The following is a 26,616-nucleotide window of genomic DNA, read 5'->3' as shown; positions in this document are numbered from 1 at the left end:
AGAACATTTAAAACTTCTAGAAAACAAATAATTTTAAGTCTCCCCCCCCCCTAAAATTATATCGCATATGACTGGCAGCTGTGTAAATAAAATTTGAAGGAAAAGAGCTGTGGTTCGAAATCAAATAAAATGGAAAATCCCGATACTGCTCAGCATATTGTACAATATGCAACAGGCATCGAGCGGTTAAATCTTATTGTGCGAGCTTTTATGGAGTGTTCTGATTAAAATGTAATGCATCTCGGATGGGGAGCACACGCCTTAAATGTGGTCTGCGGAGACATCAGTCACACTGGGATGGGTTCAGAACACGCAGAAGTCAAGTGGTGGCACTGTTTGGCAAAATATTGACTTCAGACCACGTGAAGTGAGTGGAGCCTGATTTAAAACCTGACATTTAACATCGCCTGCAGCTCATTGCCTCACAAACTTCCATCGGCAGCAAAGGACTTTTTCCAGATTGTGTAGGGATCCCAGCCTGGGTGGCAGCCGTTTATTTATTCCCCTACTCCTCTCGATTGAAGTACAGTACATCGTTTTATTTCGCTGACCATTGCCTATATATAGATTTTTCTTCTGCACGATGTTTCTATTAAGTAATAAAGCAATTGTTTTCATTTTGTTTTATGTCTCCACAGCTGGCGGCCGCTGAGGAACTTCTGGTTAGGCTCCATCAGTGAGGCTTGCCGGCTGGATTGCCTTTTGCTGTGATTTTTTTTGGTTTAAAATCTGGTTGCGTGTGTCCATCCCAGTTTACCCCAGAATATTACCCCACTTTTCCGAGAGGAATGATGAATAAGCAAGCCCTTTCTGATCACAAGCTGGCATCTGTTGCTTCAATGAAAGAATCCAACGACGTGGGGAAGAAGGACGTGGAGCTGGTCCTGGTGAAAGAACACAATGGGGTTCAGTACACAAACACTGCCATCATCAACAATTCCCCCCCGTTTACAGTCGCCGAGGGAGAGGGAGATGACAGGGAGACTTGGGGCAAGAAGATCGACTTCTTACTCTCTGTTATCGGCTTTGCCGTGGACCTGGCGAATGTATGGAGATTCCCTTTTCTCTGTTACAAGAACGGAGGCGGTGAGTGAGACTTCGCTCTTTTTCACTTTTCCATTTCTGCTTTATTTAATTGGTTTGAGGTAAGATTCACATTGAAACCAGCAGCTTGTTTGTTTTAAATTGAAATTCGTGTAAATGTGATTTCTGGATTATGTGTTGTCAATTGAAACGATGGTACGTTTTTAATGTTAGGTTGAACGATCTCTGTTACACTCCCCCCTTCCCATCCAGAGATAATATAGAGCTACATAACCCAGTTTGGGTCCAACCCAAGCCTGGCGGTCCCGGAAAGATATTCTAACCCAAGCAAATCTTTTAGAACACGTGCACTCTCACGATGGACCCGCCACTTCTTTTGGCGAAGTGTAGGGGAGAGAGCAGCACTTTCACGGAGCATTAACTGTGCTGAGATTCGTACTTTTAAAATAGTTACGATTTAGTCATTTCAGGAGTTTCTGCTGATAAATGGTTCTCCTGGTTTAAGATGGTGCATTAACACTTTCCTCTGGCACAGAGGACGGATATCCGAATAGGTAACAAATGCTCACATAAAAGTTCTGATTGTCTCCGCCTAGTCCCCAGTGGGGTTCAAGGAACAAAACTTCTCCAGTTCAGCTGCTCTCCTGGAAATGTTGTCTGGACACTTCATTGAAGTGATAGTTCATACTTTTCATTGGTGAAACCTTCACCACATCTGACATGGGCCAAGCGGTGGTTAGCACAGAATTCACCGGTTACCACAAAATGAATAAAACGCCTTTTGGTTCTGTGCTATTTTCCCTATTTGTAAATAAACAGATTTTATTCTTCCTGTTTATAGGTGCATTCCTTATCCCTTACTTGTTCTTTCTGTTAATCGCTGGAATGCCCTTGTTTTACATGGAGCTCGCATTGGGACAGTACAATCGAGAGGGTGCTGCTACCGTCTGGAAAATCTGCCCCATCTTCAAAGGTGGGGATCTTATATATCAGTAGAAGAACACACATTACTTTACATGTCCTTTGTTTATATTCATGTAGATTTTTAGTAAGATCGCTGAACAAAATTGAGGCTTTTATACCTGATAACACACTGCAGGTTTTCTTTCAAATTCACAAGGTGTGAATTACACTCAAGCATGTGACATACATATGAATCTAACACTAAAAGCAGAAAATTGTAAACAATTTTACACCACCAAGTTATAGTCCAGCAATTTTATTTTAAATTCACAAGCTTTCGGAGGCTACCTCTGTTCACCTGAGGAAGGAGGTAGCCTCCGAAAGCTTGTGAATTTAAAATAAAATTGCTGGACTATAACTTGGTGTTGTAAAATTGTTTACAATTGTCAACCCCAGTCCATCACCGGCATCGCCACATCATAAAAGCAGAAAGTTTATGTTACTGTCTGCCTGTCCCTGGTTAGCAAGTTTCTGTTGTTGATTGTAAACCACAAATCTTGTGGTGGGTTTGTATCTTCACACTCTTCCCTTGGAGAACAGTGTAAAGTAGTGGACGAATTGACATGCTGATTAACAGTCTGACAGGTCTCCTTCCCTGGCTGCCAATAGGGCAGTTAGTCCTATATGGCGGGAGAATTTATGGGCTCCCACAACCCATATGATGGAGTCCATCCACACTCTGAGTATTCTGCTGGATGTCAATCCAGAATTCAGATCTGGAGCTATGGTCTCCACTCTTTAGGGCTGTCTGGAGCGGGGTTCGAATCCGATGTCTTATGTCCTAGAGGCGGGAATTCCAGCACTGAGCCAAAGGCTTGCTGCACAGATTTTGTTTGGAGTGTTTATATTTTTATATCTAAAAATAAGCTTTTAAACATGTGCATCTCTAGTGTAATTAGATTGTGTTCAAAGCAGACGAGACATGAATGGCTGTTAATTTGTGAGGACATTACTTTAGTTAATTAGAAATGTACCCAATGTTAACATACATGCCCATCAGAGGTGAAACTTAGGAGACTTTGTACAAACCCATGTTTTCATGTATTCAGATGCACTAAATTGAATAGTTTTATTGGGGACAAAGTTATGTAGCAAAATTCTATTTTTCTGTGGTCTTATGTGTACTTTAGCTGGTTGTAAAATTATTTTTTTAAAAAGCCCTCATTTCCACAACTTAATTTTAAGCAGAAATGTCCCATGTCTTGAAAATGCCTCCACAGCAAACTGAGGACAAATCCATAGTTTCAGCGAAAGACTGCTCTCCCCCGCTCAAATTGTACCTCCTAATGGTTTGGCGGGTAAATGCACTGTAGAGTGCGGCACTGAACCACAGGGTTGGATTTTCCGATCTGACAGGAATCCTGTCCGATTGGTAGCAGTACAACCTTTGCAGCACGCTGGTCCCTCAGCACCTTGACGCCAGTGCGTATTTGGAGTCGGGCTTACTTTAATTTTGTGGCAGGCTCCCAGTACTTTTTTCCCGACCGTCCCCTGGAGAGAAACCACTTTAGTACCTGCCGCACCACTGCATGGCTGGTAGGTGCTGGCTAATGGGGGTGGGGAGAGCAACTGTAATTTTAAATTTTACTTTTAAATTTCCCACTTTCCAAATGCAATCAATTACACTAGGCATTTCATTTTTAAAACTCACTTCTACTTTGTTGGATGTCAAGAACACAATGGCATTCCTGTAGCCCAGTGTAGCTAAGGCATTCCTTTATTAACACTTGATTTGAATGTGCAACCCAGTTATGAATGGAAGTATCCAGCATCGCATCCAGCAAAAAAAAGTCCCATAACTGGCGGCGGAGAGCACACCCCAGCTATGATTCCTGCTCCCACCTGCCCAGAAGCTACCAGAAAACAGTGGTAATTCTGTGGAAAATGTAGCGCAGGAAACCCCATATAAGAACCCTAGTCTCTGCTGAGCCAGCTAATTGCAGACATTGGCTGCAGTAGGATCACTGCATTTGGTTTCACGGTCTCTTGGCTACAGAGGAGGGAAAATCAGCCACGTTTCTTGCTTCCAATAACCCTTGCTGGAAAGTGCGTGAATGGTTGGCTGGTGAGGATAGGGTCAGCATCAACTGTGATGAGTTCTGTAGTGAAACAGCCAACACTGTTTAGGCTCACACATAGAAGTTGCAAATACCCATGGAACTGTATCTCAATAAGAGTTAGTAAGTACCTTCAAGAGACAAAGAGGAGAAAATTGTGAAGAAAAGATATATTTTTGTGAAATACAATTCTGTGTATATATTATATATTTTCACTATTTGTAAATCTTGCATTCCTTTATGATGTGTGTTTTTAATTTTTAAAGTTGTAAAGACACTGAATATCAGTCCTTTGACACATCTTATAAAAAGATCTATAATAAAAAATCTTTGAATTTTTTTTGAAACAATAGTCTTAGTTAGATGTTAAAAGGCATCTAGAGAATTATTCTAAAATTCTATAGTTTCTTTTGTGTCTTTTTTAGTAAGAGTGGATGAACCCGTACAAAAATATGTTGGAGTGAAGTCCACATCAGTGCAGCTGATAAAGTCAAATACGGCTCAGTTCATTTCCCACACATTTCTGTTGCAATGAAAAATATGAACATGATGTCAAAACCCTCTTCCTTTTTAAGATCCTAATTCTGACAGCTTAACAGAAGTGCCTGGTCATATTTACATTCTTGCCCTTCTTCCCTTACTGCAGTTATTTGCTCAATGGAACTGGGCAATGGGCCTTCATGGCTGTAAATCAAGCCGTTATCATTTCAAATCTTTGAAAACAAAAATAATGATGACATTTTGTTAATGTTTGGAATTGTACAAGGGCTGAAGACACTAAGTAGTTATGAGAAGATAAGAGTCTCTTACAAGGAATGTTATTTGACAATTTATTGCTGAGGGTCCTCCAATCTTTTGCATCAGTTTCAGGCAATGGGTTACACTGTAAACTATATAAAGTCAAAGGTTTTTTAAAAAAAAAGTTTGGTGAACCCATATCTGTCCGTGTGGCACATTGAGCAAGGCACAGTGATGGCACATGATCTTACTAAGAAATTTTGATTCAGTTAAGCAAATTTGAGGAAGGGACTGCATGCTATGGCAGTTTAACTCTTGTGAGATAGAAAAATCCATGCTAATTGCAGTACAGTGCTCCTCAGAGTTTGGCAGTTGAGGCACATTGTTGAAGCAGATTAGAGGAAGCTTTACTTTCCATCTACACCTGTCATTTCTGTAAATTTCTGGTTTAATGAAAGTATAGTTTCAACACCCTAATGAATAAGCAAGTGTATCCATTGCGTAGTTGAGCCATGCAGATCAGATAGATCCTGGATTTGACCCCCAGTCTGTGGTGAGTTAGCAGATCTCGGTGGGTGTTGCAGAACCATATCCCAAATCATGCAGGAGAGGAGGGGAGAAAATTAGTGAGAGATTTAAAACAAATGTTTTTAGGAATAAAGAAACTGCAGAGAGGTGATTAGCTGTGGCATCTGCAGCTTGTACGGCACTGTTTAAAATTCAGAAGGTTGAGGGAATGATGCCAAAGAAACACTTGTGCAATTCTTGGTATTTACATTTCACTGTTATAATGAGTGCTATGACAGTGCCATTTTCTCAACATCTGCACAACAGCACTGTAAATTGGAGAACAGCCCTTTGGCACATAAGGTTCCATGCAAGTGCAAGTTGTGTACGTTGTGTCCCTGCCCTGAACATTTAGCCTATTATTTACAGTGATTACATTACAAAAAAAAAGTTGCTGCAGTGCCCATTCAGCATTATGGCCCACTATTCTTTGTTTGCTCACAAAGCCAAACTTATCATTTTGTTATCAGCAAGAGGAGGAAATATGTTAAATTAATATGTAAATGAGGTACTAGAGCACTGATGGTAGCCCATTGCAGGCCATCTTGACTTCTGATGCATAAGATTGCATTTGAGTAATCCCAAGGTTAATTCTATTACACCAGTAAATATCCCATAATGGTTCACAGAATGAAATTGGTATATTCTGAACAGAAACTGGAGACCTTCCTTTTAAAAGTGTATTTTTTTTGTTTCAAAAACTCTCCAACACAGGGTCTGTAGTAGGCAGAAGGCCTTTGCTGGGTTCTTCCACAGAGAAAAAATGTTTTCCTTAGTTGTAATTAGTATGCTTCCGGGGAAAATTGGGGGCCAAATGTCTTTAGGGCATCTTTAAAATGACCTGCAGCACAATAGTTTCACAGTCAACTAGAGGTAGAAAATATATTTTACAATAAACTGTCTGTTTACATTATTACAGTAAAAATGTGAACTATTGAGATCAATTTTCTCTGGCAAATAGGAATTAGTCTTAACAAGCCCTAATGTATTTGTGGGCTCTTTGATGTTGTATTTGCTGTAGAAAGGGAAACCTAGTTCCCCTTTTCATGTAGTGGATTATGAACTGTAACAGTGTTAGAAATTAAATGACTAATAATAATTTTTCTTTTAGGCGTGGGCTACGCTGTGATACTAATAGCCCTATATGTTGGCTTTTACTATAACGTCATCATAGCCTGGTCTCTGTACTATCTCTTCTCTTCATTCACATCCGACCTTCCATGGGTAAACTGCAATAACTTTTGGAACAGTCGCAACTGTACTGACCCAAAGCTACTCAATGCCTCAGTACTGGGAAATGGAACCAAATATTCAAAATATAAAATCACACCAGCTGCGGAGTATTATGAGTAAGTTGACGTCTTTGTCTTTCTTTGTTCTCGAATAACTTGGATGTAGAGATCAGGCAGTTGAAAAATGTTAATAAGTTGATGAAGCCATGGCACATTTTTATCCAGTATTTCACCTCAGCAGCACATAATTTAAAGTTCATTGACTTTCCACACTTCAGAAATAATGAAGTTGGTGGTCACTCATTTCACTGCTGGTATAAAGAAGCTCTCTTTCTAACATTGAATTGCACTTACTTGTAGTTTCAAAAGGTCATTCTAACTATTTTTAGTTAGTAAAAACTGTTAAACATCACTTGCACTACATGTTTAGTCTCCTGCTTTAGTTCATCCTACAGAAGTACCTTATAATTCTCGATTGTTTTAAAACTGCAAAAAAGGTAAGTCAAGAAGCATTAGTTGCAGCATTTGTTGTGATAACCCTGTGAACTTCCTACAGAATAAGAGATCACACTGACAGGAACAAGTTAATGCCCCATTTGTCTGAAACACAGGTACAAATACATATTTAGTGATTGAGAAATGCAATGCTTTACCTTATTTCTTACAGTTTTTAAATATTTTTATATAGTCAGACATAATTTTGGTAAAGTTAAACCCACATGAAGATCATGTCAAGTTTTAAAAAAAATATATTTTTGTAAACAAGTGATCTTCTCAGGTGTAACATTGCAGTTAATATAATTTGAATTTTCTAAAAAATTGATTTGAAGAAATTGACCCGCAGTCATTTTAAATGGTTCCACTGAATGAAATATTCCTCACAAATGACCTGACCTGATAGCTCTCAAAATTAATAGAAATGTTACAATGTCTAGAAGTGTTCAGTTAGATAAATTCTTCATTTCATAGGTCCTGGAAATGGACTTAGTTTAGACTAGATCATTAAAATTGGACACTTTTTTTTTATTTTGCTGTTTTCAACCCATTCAGCAGTATTTTCCAGTTTCAAAAGGAGTACACATGGAAGTACTTAATGACATTATGTCACAAATGTGTGATCTTGTTTCCTTCAATAATCAGAACAGGATAATAAGGCATACAGAGAAAAGTTAGTGTGTTTAGCTCTTAACTTTTGCCCCTTGCATAATACTTAATAGTTTCCTAATACAAATAGGAATTATGCCAAGGTAGCATTGCTGTTGCAGATTAAGAACTTTTAAAGGTTATCCTACACCAAATATTCAGTTCAAAAATAGCTACATTGGCCACTAGAATAGTTGACACAGTCCTGGATCCCGGGGAGGAAATTTATCGGCGCCCGATTTCGGTCATGAAGGCAACAATGCGACTGCAACATGCACCTGAACTGAGAGGCCCGAGATTCGGCCTTGGACGTCATCTAAATAATGTGGGCGACCTGCTACATGCGCCTTGTCGCGCCTTCACAGGCAGCTGTCCCTTCTGCTGGTTCGAGTTTTGGGCTGCCTGCCTCACTGGCAGTGGCCTTCAGGTAAGTGCCAGTGGGTGAGTGGGAGGGAGGCCGATTGAGAGCTGGCAGCGGCCCTCCGACGTGTCATGAAGTTGGGAGGAGCATTCTTGCTTTTGATGGCTGCACAAGAATGTTTAAAATTTTTTTAAAAACTAGTTTTTAAACACTCCTTTTGGTTGGCAGCCGCTGCTTAAGCCATAGTGACCGTTGAAGAAACCTGAGCCAGGCAGGTCCAACTCCTGCCCCACGCATCGCAGACCTATTTTGGTGAGTGGGTCTAAAACAGATGTTAGGCCCCTCATTTACATATGTAAGGCACCTAACACCTGTTTTAGGTGGCCTGCAGAGAGGCCAGAAAAATGGCCCGACCCAATTTTGGGTGGAACAAGGTCCAATTTATATCACGGGCTCAATTTGAATATTGGGTTGCAGCTCAATTTTCAATTGAACAGGATTTCTTTTAGTCCACATTTACCATACATAGTCATCTCTGTAAATTTGGTGCAATTCATACCTGAAGCATATCATCACATAACTAAATAATCTTGTGCATGCTAGCAACTGCAAACAATAATTGCAATTTTCCCCCTTTTTTTAATCTGTGTGACAATAAGACAGGCAAGGAATTCATATTGGATTAAATGTCTCTGGGTGTTATACCACTATCTGCCTATTGATCTATATACAAAGTGATTTATTTCCAGTGTTAAAACATTTTTCCATAAAAAGCCATCTGGAGAATGAGAGAGCTCTGACCTGCATATTTCAGCTGCAGTTTTTATATTGGAGAAAACACGTAATATTGGATTGTTTCATTGCTAGCTAGACAAGCCAAACCCAAATCAAGCATTTTAAGTAAAGACACAGTTTGTCGAGTGCTTTCTATCTTCAGTTTCAACTGTGTGTTTTCAACCTTTTGGTGGGGGAATTTTTTTTTAAATCGAAGAGTTTGAAGGCCAGATTTTTTTTAAAAGTCAGATGTTCATCTGTGCTTCCACTTAAGCTTCTGCAGTTTCTAATTAACTCTGGAATTTTTACTATTTTATAGTAACGGTAGAAAGTTCTGGTTCAAATTGCAAAAGTAGCAGGGCAATATATGCACTGATAGAGTTTAGTTACAGTATAATATTTATTGCCATAATTTCATCCTGTTACCTGACCATTGGAAGGCTTTCCATCTCGCCACATTCTCTGTATTATTGTCTATAATTAAAATTGTCTGACTGGTAATGAGGCCAAATTCAGATCTTCAGATTTTTTTATAACTGACTAGATGTTTTTGAATTAAGGGCAAAGCCTCCAGCCTACTTAATTTATCTTAATTTCTAAATTAATGTAAAACAAACTGTTTATTTTTAAATCATCTTAAAAAATTATTTTATCTTCAAAAGTGAGTAAAATATTGATATAATGAAATGGATGACTTTACTCTATTTATTAATTTCATTCTGATCAACAATATGTTTTTATGTATACAGTTCTTGTGAAATAAAACATCCATATAATGCTTACTTTTAACAACAACAGTGACTGCACTTCAAAAGTAATTAATTGGTTGTAAAGATCTCTGGAACACCCTGAGGATGTGATAAGGCACTATATAGTTTTCTTAAACTCAGTTTGTAGACGTTTGGAAAATCCTGTCAACTTGTGTAGAGGAATTTGCTCATTTTAAATATTTTTGTGATCTTATAAAGCAGTTTAATCTTCAGATTTACCCATTGTGAGCTGTGCCCTCTATTTTGATGTGAGGTCCAGATCTCAAATGTTCTGAGCACAAAGTCCTAATTTACTCAAACTCATCAAAACATAAATATTTTTTATTTAAAAGCTTCACCTTCCACTGGGGAAAAATGATTAGAAATCTGGGAGCTAATGGAAAATGAGTTTCCTTAGTGATGTTGGACGAGCATCTTGATTGTCATCTAGTCAAATTGTCACCAGCAGTCACGTCATTATTCTAGAGGAATTGTAGATGGCAGGTATTCTTATGCAATTTAAAAAAAATCTTGATTTGTATCAACTCCAGATTTACTTCAGTGTAAAATCTGTTATTAAATAAGTCTGTAGACCCCCTCGTTGGTCCAGAGTCTGTTTTTGATGTAGATTAGCTGGTGAGAAGTAACACTGCTAGGTTATAAATGAATGAAACTTAATGCATCTAGATGGTTTTTTTGGGGTGTTTACATCCTTCAGAGTCTGAAGTGAAAACATATGGGTGTGTGAGAAGCAATCATTTGCTGTTGTGCTCTTAGGTTGCTTAGACTCTACAATCCTCCATCACTACTCTACAATCCTCCACCACTATTCTATTGAATTTTGTTGTATCCAATGTTCACATTGAACCTTTACTCAGCAAACACTCAGTTATAGTAATCATTCAATGTCATTTGATTTAAGTATTTCATTTTCGGGATTTCATATGGACTCATAACATTTTGTCATTAATTATGTCAATTATGATTTGTTAATGGAATAATACTCCACGGAACATTATGAAAAACAAATACATTTTATGAGCCTAAACCATGCTTCTTGAGCAAAAATATAAGCTAACAATTCTGATTGAAATTGGAGGTACTTTCATCACAATGATTATCATGCACATTGGATCTGTACCAGCACTAGGTTCATTCCAGCATTCCCTGTCATCCTGCATTGCGTCTGAGCACTGTTAAAGTGGAAAGGCTTCAGCGATGTTACAGATCCCAATAAATGGGACAGTCGTCTGTGAAAGAAAACCAAGTTACAAGCATTTAGTCGGGGTTAGAATTTCCACCACACTGGAAGATCGGTGAAAACCACAGGGAAATAGTATAAACAACTGTTTAAGCTATTTTGCCAAGGTTTTTTTTTGCTGACCTTCAGCTGAAGATACTAATATCTCACAGTGCAATTTCAACCCCCTTAAATAAAACACAATTGCCAGTAATTTCAGTGCAGGAGAATTGCAGTTTTGTTGGTGATTTTTCAGAGCGTTTGTTTAAAAATATTTTATAAAAACTATTTTGCAAGAAAGTAATTCAGAAATGACAGCTGGAGTAAGATGAGAAAAACCTTCACAGAGTTTTTGCATATAAATTTATCTTTAATACTTTTCCCGTTGCTGCTTTCCTCCCATATTTGGCCAAGATTGAAAAGAGCCATAAATTGTGGTTGTACTGAATAATTCTCACACATACCATCCTGTCATATCGTAAACCAGGAATCCATTAGAACAGAAGGCATTTATAGCCCTTTCAAAAGTACTGTAGTACTAAGGAATATTACAAGTAATCGTTATATAAATAAGTATTGGGGCTGATAATCCAATTTTGTCATCGAGGCACCTAGACCATTGGTCCCTGGGCATTGTGCATGTCTACAATGTACTGAGCTGTAAAGGGAGGTTAGCTCATGTAAATACATTTTGGGCACTCCTAGTGCACAATGTCTGATGCTGGAAGTATTTAGGGGTCGAGAGACAGAACATCCAGCATTAGCAACTCTCAAAGGACTGCTGTTGCCCTTTAAAGGGGAACTGGGTGCGAATTTTAAAAATGGCAGAAGCACGGCACAGAGGCAGAAAAGCACCGCCCCAAGTTGCTCCTTCAGAGATGCTGCTGCAGAAAGTGCTACTTGGAAGAGTAGGGCTTTTTGGAACAGAGGGGCACCTTTTAGTCAGGAGTACCACCAGAGCAGCCTGGATGGAGGGCATTAAAAGGCTAAATGCTGCTAAAGGCTAAATGTTACCCGTGCTCCAAACTTGGGAGCAGATGAGGAAGAAATTTGTTTGGCTACACAAGGTTGCCAAGGTAAGTGTGTGCACAATTTGCATCATTTAACACTGTTGTCTCACAAGGTATCATAGTATCACTTCACTGTAAGCTTCATGCAGCATGACAGAGGGAGAATGCAAGGCACTCTGACAACTGTTCATCTATTTTCCAAATGCACAGATGGGTCCATGTTTAACCAGGCCATCCTGCAGTGCTGCCATCACAACGTGTTTGTCCTGTGACCCATGAGATTTAACAAGTATTGAACACAAAACACATGTTTATTGCTGCCATATGAAGTATCTACTTGCTGCACATTTGCACACTCGCACATTTTCGTTTCTTGGGTGACACACATCTTTTCTCATTCTTTATTCCAATATATGTTTAGAACCAGCTTCAGCATGTGCTGACAGGAAGTTGCATCCCTTGATTCCCAACCAGCAGAAGGCCCTGGAGATTCTGGATGTGGAGGCAATAGAATAAGTGATGTCAGTGAGATCAGAGGCTTTCCCAAGCTCATGGCGTGTATCGTCCTGTGCTTTTTAATGTCCTCATTGACTCTCCCACATCCTCTGGAGGCCAAGAGGAGGAGGTGGCTGAGCCCAATGACTAGCCTCAGCCAAGCACCTCACAGCACCTCTGTGTCACTCACTCCGACAGTGGCAAGCACCAGCATGGATGTACCCATTATGGGGGGAGAGGGGGGTGGGGGGGTGTAGTTATTGAGTTGCAATAAGTGCTTGGTGAAGCAGAGCATAAGTGAGGAGGAACAAGTGGAGGTGGAATTGGAGAAGCAGCAACCTGCTGGCTGGGAAGCCAGAAAAAGGGCTTCTTCATTTGATGAACCCGGGTATTTGGAACTCTGGGCCTGCCTCAAAAGCAGTTTGGGAGCTCAGTATCAGTGAACTGCAAGTCATTTGAGAGTGCCATGCCACCTGTACAGCATGGGAATGTCTATGGAGGAGTCCACAACCCACATCTCTGCAATGATGCATGACCATCTGACTCAGTTGCAGACTACAATGGATGCATTTAGGGCAAGCTAGATATACACATGAGGGAGCAAGGAATAGAAGGTTATGCTGATAGGGTTAGATGAAGCTGGGTGGAAGGAGGCTATTGTGGAGTATAAATACCAGCATAGACCAGTTGGGCCAAATGGCCTGCTTCTGTGCTGTATTCTATATGTAGGGCATCGCCACTCCAGGGTTCTCCATATTCCACCCCCCCCCCCTCCCTGCTCCCCATGACTAAGACCCTAAGCTCAGGCTTAGCTTCCATCATGAATGCATTTGATTGGGGGTGTAGAGTCCTTAACCTCCATTTACATCAGTGTTTCTTGTCTGACTTTACCATGTTGGGAAACTAGATAATGTAGGGCTTCAGAAACCTCATTGCCCACTAGTCTGCTTTTATTACAGATCTCTGATTTGTTGAGGAGGCCCAGATGCAGAGGGTTGACCCCTGACTTGTATATCTTCAAAACCAAAATGAACTTAGCACATGACCGGTTCTCTAGCTGTCAGTGCCACATGTGCTTCCTGGTTGGAGAATGGTATGCCATGACATGGGGCATTTTACATGCCTCAGGCTTCAGCACCCCATAATGCAAGGAGGTGCCCTCTGATGCACACTAGCACCTTGGGCACTGAAGATCATATTATTGCCCAAAGAGTGCAAGAAACATTTTATTAACTATTCCCTTGGCAGGATACCTTGGTCCTGAAAATCTGCTGGCTGTGATTCTGGTGCTTGTACTGGAATTGTATCTGTTGGTGTCCTTCCAGTGCTGATCCTGCCAGAGTTTGTGAGGGTCAATGGATGGACACCTAATTTGTATGGAGTTGGCGGGTGCCCGCATCATCACGGTACTATCTCTGGGGCCTACATGCTGCCGGAAAATCCAGTGCCTGCTCTCCATGGGGGACAGAAGAGAAGAGTGGAGTTGATCAGCCCCAACCCTCGACCCCATTAAATGTCCCCTCAGTCCCCTGTGTAAGGTGGCCAATCAAGAATAATTTTTTGTAAATAAATAAAAATTTCAGTCGTTGGTGCTACTTCCCTGGCCTGGGCACCCATTGTGCAATCCACTTGTGCCCACCTGAAGACTGGTACGGCTTATTTATCTCAGCATACGTCTTCCGTCTTACGCCAGGTCCTGTCTGAGCCAGGGAAGCAGGATGTCGTGGCGTAATTAGTCCCCACCTGGACTATGCCCCCCCCGCCCCCCGGGCTATCCCCAACAACACTGACCTCGGAAGGGCTAGGTAAATATTCTACCCTTTACAAGACTGACCACCATATCCTGGAAACAACAGAAACCGGTGCAACTGGGTCACTGTCATTTTCTGCTAACTGCTGCCGGACTCCCATTAGAATTATAGCAGGAGTCCAGCAAGACCCCCAAGGAAAATCAGGGCCTTTATGTAAGAATTTCTCTCTGTAACTCCAAGTTCTCCCTACCAGAAAATGCTATCATGATCTAAACAAATTTTTATTTTATGAATTCTATGCTGTTGAAATTACCCTGTGTGATATTATTATAGAATAGAATAATTGAATGATACAGCACAGAAGGAGGCCATTTGGCCCATCGTGCCTGTGCTGGCTCTTTGAAAGAACTATCCAATTAGCTCCACTCCCCTGCTCTTTCCAAATAGCCCTGCAAATTTTTCCCCTTCAAGTATTTATCCAATTCCCTTTTGAAAGTTACTATTGACTCTGCTTCCACCACCCTTTCAGGCAGTGCATTTCAGATCATCATAACTCACTGAGTAAAATTTTTTTCCTTGTCGCCTCTGGTTCTTTTGCCGATCACCTTCAACCTGTGTCCTCTGGCTACCAACCCTTCTGCCACTGGAAACAGTTTCTCCTTATTTACTCTATCAAAACTCTTCATGATTTTGAACACCTCTACTAAATCTCCCCTTAACCTTCTCTGCTCTAAGGACAATAATCCTAGCTTCCCTCATCTCTCCACATAACTAAAGTCCCACATCCCTGGTATCATTCTAGTAAACCTCCTCTGCACCCTCTCCAAAGCCTTGACATCCTTCCTGAAGTGTGGTGTCCGTTATCGGTCACAATATTCCAGATGGGGCCTAACCAGTGTTTTATAAAGTAATGAATGTCCATAAAATTCCATTGCCCACTATTTTAACAATGGCTTTAGCCTGTTTATTTTACTTTAAACAAGTTCACTTCTTTGTCTAAAATTTCTCTCTGCTATTTTAACAAACATGTTGAGGTGTACAGTGTGATCTCAACCTTTCTTTTTCTGCATCATGTTTGTCCATGAAGCCTTTTTTTCTTGAATGACAAGTAATACAGTTTCAATGTATAGAATTTGGAAATTTGATTCCTGTTGTCATCAGTGTGCTATATATTTATGATGTAATCTACATTTAACAAACTACATGCGGGAACTTTTTCCACCCTTAGAAACCAGGATGTTAACTTCACCATGTTTAGTTTATTCTAACAGCAACAAATAGAAAATGCTAATTACTTTGGGTTTCCATTGGGTGAGTTTGAACTGTAGGATTTTGCTTGCCTTAATTGGCAGAAGCCTGTACAAAAAGGACTTACCTGCAAAAAGACTCATTTTGCACTTCTTAAGAGACGTCACTGCTACTTTAACTGGTTAAGTGACAGCGAGGATGTTAATCCAGGTCCAGAGAGTGGGAAACTGTTGGAAATTAAGCAGAGCAGTTTCAGCTAATCTTCCTGTTTCCCATCAGTTTTAATATCCATTTCTGCCATTGTTGGCTTTGATTAGCGGCAGGAAACAACCCTCAACAGTGTAGTCTGAAGCATATGCAGTAAATTAAAGTTATATGTACATGTTTTCTGTTCTCCAGACTGTCCTGTACTCTCCACAGCCTAACGGAATGAGAAGGAAAGGAAAAGTGCATTTAAAAATAATTTGAAGTCAACTGTTTGACCTCAAAGTCAAACAGTAACTGTTTGCACATTTCTCTCCTCAACAATTAAAAAAAAATGGATAATTGGCAAAAGAACCATATAAATAAGGCCAGATAAATGATGAAGTGATCAGGCGATGAGTTTTAAAAGCCTGTAATCTTAGATGGGTTGGTCATACCAGCAAAAGAATCAGGAACGTTCCTTCCTATTTCTGCTAAAACTACATCAAAATGTAATACCACATGCTGTTTGCTACTTACCAGAATTTGTGATGCATATTTTTTGTTTTGAAAATTTCTAATATTTAGTGTAGCACACACCTAAATCATTAATAATTCATAAACCCAGTATTTTGTTTGCTTGTTCCCAACACATTGGAACTAGTGTTGAAACACAATCATCAATGGGTACTCCATTAGCAACATTTAGAGTGCTGATATCACAGAGGCTGTTCCCAGCACACTGACTTTCTGCATCTGGTCGCAGAGCTCCTGGAGCATTGCTGGATTGTTGCTTGAGGTTAACTCTGAAACATCCACTTGGGTTTCCCCCACATCATCACATAAAAGCTGGCAGCCTTTTAATGAAGGAATGCTCCATTACATTTCTTAAAGAATGAATGTTTTTAGGTGCTGAAAGAGTCTACATAATTAATGAGATGCCAGAAAGTTTTTACATAGGTATATGCACAATTCCAAAAAAAAAATCCTTTTGTTATTCGTTACGATGATTTCATATGAATAAGAGATGTTTCTGTGTGTTGCTTTTAAAAATTACTATTTTTAAATGTTTTCCTTTTTAATTCAGTCTACAATACAACACCCAAGAATGACATGACATTTAGTTCAATACAAAGTATAGAAACTTTGATCCTCAAAATATAGACTGGGATCACTGCCGGTAAAGCAACTGTGGCAGTTTGGGACCAACACTGCTGGCTACAATTCACTTTTTTTTTCACTAAATGCCTTTATATTGTTTAAAGAATTTTAAACCCCGTTAACTGTGGATTATGCTTCGATGTCTTCAATAGATGCTAAGCTACAACTGCTTGTAATTTACTGAATTCATTGCTTTTGTTCTCCGGTCAGGTCAGCTGTTCAATAAAAACCTGCAAGGGATGCTTGCCGTCAGTACACCTTTTTAAAAATGGTTTTATTTAAACAGTGGCAGTAGATGATATCTAGATAACTGACTTGGAAAATTGACTGAGGATGACAGTATGGAAAAGCTAAATTAGCAGGTCAACTAATGATCCTAGAAATTGCTGTTGATATTAGTGGATGAATACTTAATGCATTTTTATAATGTTCCCCTGCCACTATTTTAAAGACGCTGTTAACCCATTTAAAATAAGTGGAATGCACAGCTTGTGCCATGTGGGCACCCCACGACGCTTCCCGTGTCCTGGACGGCCACAGGTGCAGGAAGTGTTGCCAGCTGGAGGAGCTTGAGATCCGGGTTTTGGAACTTGAGCAGCAGCTGGTGTTACTGCAGTAGATCCACGAGACTGAGATCAACATGGGTAGCACGTTTCAGGAGGTGGTCACCCCACAGTTCAAGGAAGTGCAGGCAAAGAGGGACTGGGTGACCACCAGACAGACTAGGAGGACCAGGCAGGGAGTGTAGGAGTCCCCTGAGGGCATCTTGCTCTCTAACAGATGGTGAGGGAGAGGGGTCCCCTGGGGTGTGCAGCCAGTGCCAAGACCATAGCACCATGGGTGACTCAGCTGTACGGGGGTGTGGGGGGGGGGCAGAGAGGAGAAAGGTTAGGAGAGCAATAGTGATAGGGGATTCTATAGTTAGGGGAACAGACAGGCCGCAGACATGATTCCAGGATGGTACGTTGCCTCCCTGGTGCCAGGGTCAAGGATGGCAAGAAAGTTCTCCTGAACACCCTTCAAAAATTCCTCCCCCTCTTTGCCCTTTATATTATTACTATCCCAGACTATATTAGGATAGTTGATGTCCCCCATTATCACTACTGTTATGGCTTTTGCACCTCTCTGTAATTTCCCTGCAAATTTGTTCCTCTATCTCCTTCCCACTGAACGGCTGCAGAATATTCTTTGTGGGGGGAGGGTGAACAGCCAGAGGTCGTAGTCCATATCAGTACCAACGACATAGCTGGAAAGAGGGATGAGGTCCTGCAGGCAGATTTTAAAGAGTTATAAAAGAGATTAACAAGAGGACCTCAAAGGTAGTAATCTCTGGATTACTCCCGGTGCCACGTGCTAGCGAGTATAGAAATAGGAGGATAGAGCGGATGAATGCATGGCTGGAGAGATGGTGCAGGAGGGAGGGCTTTAGATTCTTGGGGCATTGGGAGCAGTTCTGGGGGAGGGGGGAGGTGGGACCTGTACAGGCCGGACGGGTTGCACCTCAACGGAGCTGAGACCAATGTCCTTGCGGTGAGGTTCGCTAGTGCTGTGTTGGGTGGGGGGTTAAACTAATTTGGCAGGGAGATAGGCACTAGGATGTAGCATTGGAAAGGAGAAACAAGGTGCACAAAGAATTGGGAGAGAAAGATAGCACTAGAGCAAGAAATAGTACGGCAGTAGATGGGACCAGACTAAGAGAGAGTATAAGAAAGTCTAAGATAGGTTTACAGTGCATGTGTGTAAACGCACGAAGCATGTTAAACAAGGTTAGTGAGCTGCAGGCGCAATTAGCCATACGGGAATACGATGTTGTGGCGATAACGGAGACCTAGTTCAAAAAATGGCAGGATTGGGTACTAAATATTCCTGGATACAAGGTGTGCAGGGAAGAAAGTGGGGGGGAGCGGTGGCAGTATTGATTAAAGAAAATATTGCTGTGCTGAAGAGAGAGGATGTCCTGGAGGGGTCAAGGACAGAATCTATTTGGTTAGAGTTAAGAAACAATAGAGGTGCCAGTACACTACTGGGTGTACTCTATAGGCCATCAACCAGTGGGAAGGAGCTAGAGGAACAAATTTGCAGGGAAATTACAGAGAGGCAAAAGCCATAGAGTAGTGATAATGGGGGACATCAACTATCCTAATATAGTCTGGGATAGTAATAATATAAGGGGCAAAGAGGGGGAGGAATTTTTGAAGGGTGTTCAGGAGAACTTTCTTGACCAGTACGTTTCCAGAGCCCCACAAGGAAGGAGGCATTGCTGGACTTCGTTCTAGGGAATGTGGCAGGCCAAGTGGAGCAAGTGTCAGTGGGGGAACATTTAGGGAACAGTGATCATAAGGTTTAGAATAGCTTTGGAAAAGGACATGGATCACTCTAAAGAAAAAATACTCAATTGGAGGAGGGCCAGTTTCAGTGGGATGAGAACAGATCTGGCCGGGTAAATTGGAATCAAAGATTGGCAGGCAAAACTGTAATTGAACAATGGGCGGCCTTTAAGGAGGCGATAGTTCAGGTACAGTCTAGTTACATTCCCACGAAGGAGAAAGGTAGGGCAACTATAGCCAGAGCTCCCTGGATGATAAAAGAGATAGAGAGTAAGATGAAACAGAAAAAAGGGGCATATGACAGATGTCAGGTTGATAACAAATGAGACCATAGATGAATATAGAAAGTTCAGAGGGGAAGTGAAAAAGGAAATAAGAGGGGCAAAGAGAGAGTATGAGAATGCATGGCAAACATAAAAGGAAATTCAAAAGTCTTCTATAGGAATGCAAAAGAAGTAAGAGGAGGGGTGGGCCGATCAGGGACCATAAAGGAGATCTACTCATGGAGGCAGAGGGCATGGCCTAGGTACTAAATGAGTACTTTGCATCTGTCTTTACCAAGGATGAAAATGCTGCCAAAGTCGCAGTAAAGGAAGATGTAGTTGAGATACATGATGGGCTAAAAATTGATGAAGAGGACATACTGGAAAGGCTATCTGTAATTAAAGTAGATAAGTCACCTGGTCCAGATGGGATGCATCCTAGGCTGCTGAGGGAAGTACGGATGGAAATTGGGGCGGTACTGGCCATAATCTTCTAAACATCCGTAGTTACGGGGATGGTGCCAGAGGACTGGAGAATTGCAAATGTTACACCCTTGTTCAAAAAAGGGTGTGAGGATAAACCCAGCAACTACAGGCCAGTCAGTTTAACCTCGGTGATGGGGAAACTTTTAGAAACAATAATCCGGGACAGAATTAGCAGTCACTTGGACGAGTGTGGATTGATTAGGGAAAGCCAGCATGGATTTGTTAAAGGCAAATCATGTCTAACTAACTTGATTGAGTTTTTTGATGAGGTAACAGAGAGGGTAGATGAGGGCAATGCAGTTGATGTGGTGTATTTGGACTTTCAAAAGGCGTTTGATAAAGTGCCGCATGATAGGCTTGTCATCAAGATTGAAGCCCATGGAATAAAGGGAGCAGTAGCAGCATGGATACAAAAGTGGCTAAGTAACAGGAAACAGTGAGTAGTGGTGAACGGTTGTTTTTCGGACTGGAGGGAGGTGTACAGTGGTGTTCCCCAGGAGTCAGTACTAGGACCACTTCTTTTCTTGATATATATTAATGACTTGGACTTGGGTGTACAGGGCACAATTTCCAAATTTGCAGATGACTGAAAACTTGGAAGTGTAGTGAACAGGATGAGTGATAGACTTAAAGAGGATATAGACAGGCTGGTGGAATGGGCAGACACATAGCAGATGAAATTTAATGCAGAAAAATGCGAAGTGATACATTTTGGTAGGAAGAACGAGGAGAGGCAATATAAACTAAAGGGCACAACTCTAAAAGGGATACAGGAACAGAGAGATCTGGGGGTATATGTGCACAAATCATTGAAAGTGGCAGGGCAGGGTGTTTAAAAAAAACATACAGGATCCTGGGCTTTATAAACAGAGGCATAGAGTACAAAAGCAAGGAATTCAGAATGAACCTTTATAAAACACAGCTTTGACCACAACTGGAATATTGTGTCCAGTTCTGGGCACCGTATTTAGGAAAGATGTGAAGGCCTTAGAGAGGATGCAGAAAAGATTTACTCGAATGATTCCAGGGATGAGGGACTTTAGTTACCTGGATAGACTGGAGAAGCTGGGTTTGTTCTCCTTGGAACAGAGAAGTTTGAGAGGAGATTTGATCGAGGTATTTAAAATCATGAAGGGTTTAGACAGAGTAGATAGAGAGAAACTGTTCTCATTGGCAGAAGGGTCAAGAACCAGAGGACATAGATTTAAGGTGATTGGTTCATTCTTTTGCCAAAGGTGACATGAGGAAAAACATTTTTACACAGTGAGTGATTAGGATCTGGAATGCAGTACCGGGGGTGGAGGCAGATTCAATCGTGGTTTTCAAAAGGGAACTGGATAAGTACTTGAAAGGAAAAGATTTGCAAGGCTACGGGGATAGGGCGGGAGAGTGGGACCAGCTGGATTGCTGTTGCATAGAGCTGGCATGGACTCAATGAGCCGAATGGCCTCCTTCCGTGCTGTAGCCTTTCTATGATTCTAATTAGTTAACACCTCTGTTAAAATAGCTGACAGAAAAAAAGACTTGCATTTATATAGGGCCTTTCATGACTTTAGGACATCCCAAAATGTTTTACGGCTAATGAAGTACTTTTGAAGTGTTGTCACTGTTATAATGTAGAAAACAGGAACATCATACAAATGCTTTGTGTTCATCCACTAATATCACTTTCTGTTATGTTATATCTGGTTTAAAGGGGCGCTGATGTTAGGAAAAGTTGTTTGGAAAATCTATTTTTATTTTGAGTATTAGTCATTCGTATTATTATGACATGATAGCATGATATGTTTTGACATGACTTATGACATTATGTTGTGTCTGCTTAAAGGTAGAAAGGCTACTGAAGAGCACAGGAAGAGAAGTAGTGGTGATAGTCCAAGTAGGGTTAAATGACGTAGGGTCTAATCATGTAGGTGCTCTAAAAGGTGCATATGCAAGGATTGCCATAACAGTCAAAGATATGAGGTTTAAAGTAGGTATATTTCTGGTGTTTTCTATTTGACCCTTAGCTGAGCTTCCGACCCCATAGCCTCTCCATCACTAGGACCGCCTATTTCCACCTCCATAACATCGCTCATCCCTGCCCATGCCTCGGCCCATCTGATGCTGAAACCATTATCCATGCTTTTGTTACCTCCATACTCGACAATTCCAATGCTTTCCTGGCCGACCTCCCACCTCTAAACTTAAGCTCATCCAAAACTCTGCTGCCTGTATCCTAACTCGCACCAAGTCCCGTTCACCCATCACCCCTGTGCTCACTAACCTACCTGGCATCGCTTCGAATTTAAAATTCTCACCCTTGTTTTCAAATCCCAACATGGCTTCGCTCCTCCCTATCTCTGTAACCTCCTCCAGCCCTACGACCCTCCGAGATCTCTGCGTTCTCCAGTTCGGGCCTCTTGTGCATCCCCAATTTCCATTGCCCCACCTTTGGCGGCCGTGCCTTCAGCTGACTAGACGTTAAGCTCTGGAATTACCTCCCTAAACCTCTCCGCCTCTCTACCTCTCCTTTTTATATGCCCCATAAAACCTACCTCTTTGCCCAAGCTTTTGGTCACCTGTTCTAATATGTCTTTATGTGGCTCGGTATCAAATTCTGACTGATAACGCTCCTGTGAAGCACTGTGGGATGTTTTACAACATTAAAGGCACTATATAAATGCAGGTTGTTGTTGATTGGTAAAAGAGGAGAGTTCATCACAAAAATTGACGATATAAATATTGATATTACTTTCATAATTGGGAATATTTGCAGGACAATAAAAACTGGTACAAGAGTAATGGGCTGCACTTAAACATTGCAATGACAATGAGACAAGGAGCACTGAGACAGCTTTCAAGAGTGATTTAACTAAATAGGTGAGGGAAAGGCAGAGAGATTTTGGATCTCAAAATGCGTCTGAAGAAGGAGTAGAAAATTGCCAAAAGATAGTAATCAGCACAGTAACTCAGACATACAGGAACCAGACACCAGAAATGGGTAGACACTGGGGGAGAGGCAAATGTACAGTATATACATGAACAGCAGAAACATTAGGAATAAGGTGTGTCTCAGAATGTTGATGATGGGGACTCGGTGATGGTGGTGCTATTGAAGGCCAGAGCAAAATGGGTAAGCTTTCTCTTGTTTTGAGATGGTTATTACTAGAAATCAATGGGAAATCAGGCAGTTTCTATCATGGATGACCAATCTGCAACGGCAGTTTTACCCTGGGCAGCAAGTTGAAAATCTATCCCACTGTACCTTTTTTGAGTTCATCCTCACCTGCAGCTTGAGCCTGTTTCATAGGATAGTGACAAAGGTGATAAGTTCACTATTGCATCAGTCACTTATTTAGAGGGAAGTGGATTACCATGTTAGCAATTATTACACTAAATATTTATTTTTAAAAGAATATGCACTCTTGGGGTGAGAGTGTAATATGCCCTTGTTTATTTTTAATGGCATGTTAAATGGTATTGATAGTGAGGCCTGTGGAATATTTTGATTTTTTTTTCCCCCACTGCTAATTCAAATATGGACAACAGAACTCATACATGCCAACTTGGAAGACTAACAAAAGCTGACCAACAGCTTCAAAAAGCTGAAACATCTTCAGAAAAGCTGACCGCTCAAAAGGAGCCCTGAATATAGATCTTATGATACGTGACAACAGAGGGTTGCATTGACAGAAGTGCAGTGGGAAATAGACTTGTCATAACTGAATCAGTAGACATACCCCTCATTTGATCACTTTTTTATTCTAGGGGGAAAAAGCACAGCTTGCTGCAGTCGTAGATTTAGAAATTAGTGAAAGGGATGTGCGTGCTGAAGGCATATTAGTTTTCGAAGGGGGAGGGGTCTGGGACCTGCACACTGGGAACATTTTGATTTTTGACAATTGGTGTGGTGCATTTCCCTACATTTTGGAAGCCATGATGATTCTGCCTTTCAAAAATAATTTCTCCTGAAGGGATTACAGATATTTTAAATATAAAAATAAAAGTAGTTATAGGGACTTTAATGTAACATTACAGGGCCCAGTTCCTTTCATTGGGAATCTAACCACAGAGGTGCATTTTCCATGTGTAGAACAAAAGTTCCTCACATCGCATCAGCCCCTATCCCTAACCCAGTGGCAGACCAGATCTGGTGGGAGAATACTGGGATTGAAGGTGTGCCGATTTAATTGTTTTAAATAAACAACTTTTATTTTAAAATAGCTTTAGGAGGGTAAGAATGAGTCCACATCATCAAAACAAAGCCACAGAACTGAGTTCAGGTGAAAGGTCACACCAAATATAAGTCTCTTTTCTTTCTTTCGATGTCAATCAACCTGTTGCATTTCAAACATTTTTGTTTTTAAAAACTCAATGTACATGAGATGAGAAATTACTATTGGTCATAACAGGGAAGGCTAAATGCTTTGGTATGGCATTCCGCTGTCCACCATTTTAATAGAGGTAATAACCCATTGGAAATAATCAGCCAATTTGGTTCTAATGACCTCCCTGCCTGCCTCCTAACTGATTTCATTGGTTGGCAACCTCCAATCCCAGTGAAAAATGCTGATTTTATTTTTCTTCTGAAATGCTAACATTTCAGAAATGGGCTGAAATGCTGACTGTCAGCTCTAAAAAAATGATGATTGGGATGTATGAAAACAGCACTGTTGAAGTGTTAAGAATATTTTGAAAGTCCTTTAAACTTCCATAACAAAAATCTTGAAATCATTGTTCCCTCTTGCTTTTTCTAAACCTGTGATAGAAATATTTTGCAGTTGAAAACAGAGGAATTTGTAGTCAGAACTTTGATTCACATAATTTGATATATAGGACAGTGTAATCTTGGTGCATTCAAAGACACAGCAGATTAGATTTTAGACAGGGAGTAAGATTCAAAGAGATATTTCTGGATATTTATGATATTTAAGTACAGATCCAAAAATAACACGACTTAGTTGTTGGGTGTGTAAATGTCCCAAATACCCAAACAATTCCTTTTTTTGATACTGATCCTATTTGTTTATAGGGAGAAAGGGGAAGGAAATACTGATGTAACCCCAAGGGAGGATAATTCCAGTATGGGGACAAGATTGCTTGTGAAGGAATAATCTGGCCTGATAGTCATCAGTTACATCAAGTCTACAGCACAGAAACAGGCCCTTCGGCCCAACTGGTCCATGCTGGCGTTTATGCTCCACACGAGCCTCCTCCCTCCTTACTTCATCTAACCCATTCTTTTCTCCCTCATGTGTTTATCTAGCTTCCCTGGAAATGCATCTATGCTATTTGCCTCAACTACTCCTTGTGGTAGCGGGGTCCACATTCTAACCACTCTCTGGGTAAAGAAGTTTCTCCTGAATTCCCTATTGGATTTATTAGTGACTATCTTATGTTTATGACTTCTAGTTTTGGACTCCCCGACAAGTGGAAACATCTTCTCTACATCTATCCTATCAAAACCTTTCATTATCTTAAAGATCTGTATCAGGTCACCCCTCAGCCTTTTTTCTAGAGAAAGGAGCCCTAGCCTGTTCAGTCTTTCCTGATATGTACATCATCTCAGTTCTGATATTATCCTTGTGAGTCTTTTTTTGCACCGTCTCCAATGCCTCAATGTGGTCTAACCAAGGTTCTGTACAAGTTTAACATAACTTCTCTGCTTTTCAGTACTATTCCTCTAACAATGAACCCCAATGCCTTGCCTTTTTTATAGCCTTATTAACCTGCATCGCTACTATTAGTGATTTGTGTATCTGTACCTTGAGATCCCTTTGCTCCTCTACCCCATTTAGACTCTTATTATCCAAGCAATATGTGGCCTCCTTATTCTTCCTACCAAAATGCACCACCTCATAATTATCTATATTGAAATTCATTTGCCAATTACTTGCCCATTCTGCAAGTTTATTAATGTCTTCTTGCATTTTGATGCATTCTTCCTTTGTATTAACTACACCCCAGAATTTGGTGTCATCTACAAATTTTGAAATTGTACTTCTGATTCCAGAGTCCAAATCGTTAAAGTAAATTGTGAACAACAGTGGTCCCAGCACCGATCTGTGTGGAACATCACTTCCTACCTTTTGCTAGTCTGAGTAGCTACCCTTAACCCTATCTCTCTGTATTCTGTTTTGTAGCCAGCTTGCAATCCATTCTGTTACCTGTCCCCTGACTCCACATGCTCTGACCTTAATCATGAGTCCACAACCTTCGATACCTTATCGAAGGACTTTTGAAAATCCAAATATATTACATCTTCTATATTACGCTTGTCTACTCTTTCTGTTACTTCTTCAAAGAATTCACTAAGGTTGGTCAAGCATGACTTTCCCTTCTGAAATTCATGCTGACTACTCTTTTTATTTTTGTTTTCTGGATTTTTTTCTATGACCTCTTTGAGTAAAGATTCCATTATCTTTCCTACAACTGACATTAGGCTAACTGGTCCATAGTTCCCTGGACTTGTTCTATCTCCCTTTTTAAATATAGGAATAACACTAGCTGTCCGCCAGTCCTCTGGCACTATTCCCTTTTCTAATGAATTTTTATCTGTTTTTAATAGTACCTTTGCTATCTCTTCCCTAACTTCTTTTAATATGCGCGGATGATCCATCCAGACCAGGGGTTTTATCCTCTCTCTAAGTCTCTAAGTTTGATTAGTTTATCAATTATCTTCCCCCCGCCCCTACTTTCTATCTTAACTGTCTTTACATCTTTTTTGTTCTCTTCTTCTAATGTCATAGTCCAGCAATTTTATTTTAAATTCACAAGCTTTCGGAGACTTCCTCCTTCCTCAGGTAAAACATTTACCTGAGGAAGGAGGAAGTCTCCGAAAG

The 26,616-nt window shown here is 40.7% G+C and overlaps 1 protein-coding gene across 1 annotated transcript in view; it reads left to right on the top strand.

The window, feature by feature from the left end:
* Positions 1 to 382: 382 nt before the first annotated feature.
* Positions 383 to 26,616, top strand: part of slc6a2 (solute carrier family 6 member 2) — a 135,327-nt gene continuing 109,093 nt past the window's right edge. The window contains exons 1-4 of the mRNA XM_067997869.1: positions 383 to 523; positions 639 to 1,086; positions 1,886 to 2,017; positions 6,481 to 6,718. Of these exons, the coding sequence (XP_067853970.1) occupies positions 789 to 1,086; positions 1,886 to 2,017; positions 6,481 to 6,718 (668 nt within the window). The 5' untranslated portion in view covers positions 383 to 523; positions 639 to 788. The remainder of the gene's footprint in view (positions 524 to 638; positions 1,087 to 1,885; positions 2,018 to 6,480; positions 6,719 to 26,616) is intronic.

This window comes from Heptranchias perlo, chromosome 16 (assembly GCF_035084215.1).
Source record: "Heptranchias perlo isolate sHepPer1 chromosome 16, sHepPer1.hap1, whole genome shotgun sequence".
Lineage (NCBI taxonomy): Eukaryota > Metazoa > Chordata > Chondrichthyes > Hexanchiformes > Hexanchidae > Heptranchias > Heptranchias perlo.
The sequence above is the reverse complement of the archived record's forward strand: the minus strand, read 5'-3'. Positions and strand labels throughout refer to the sequence as shown.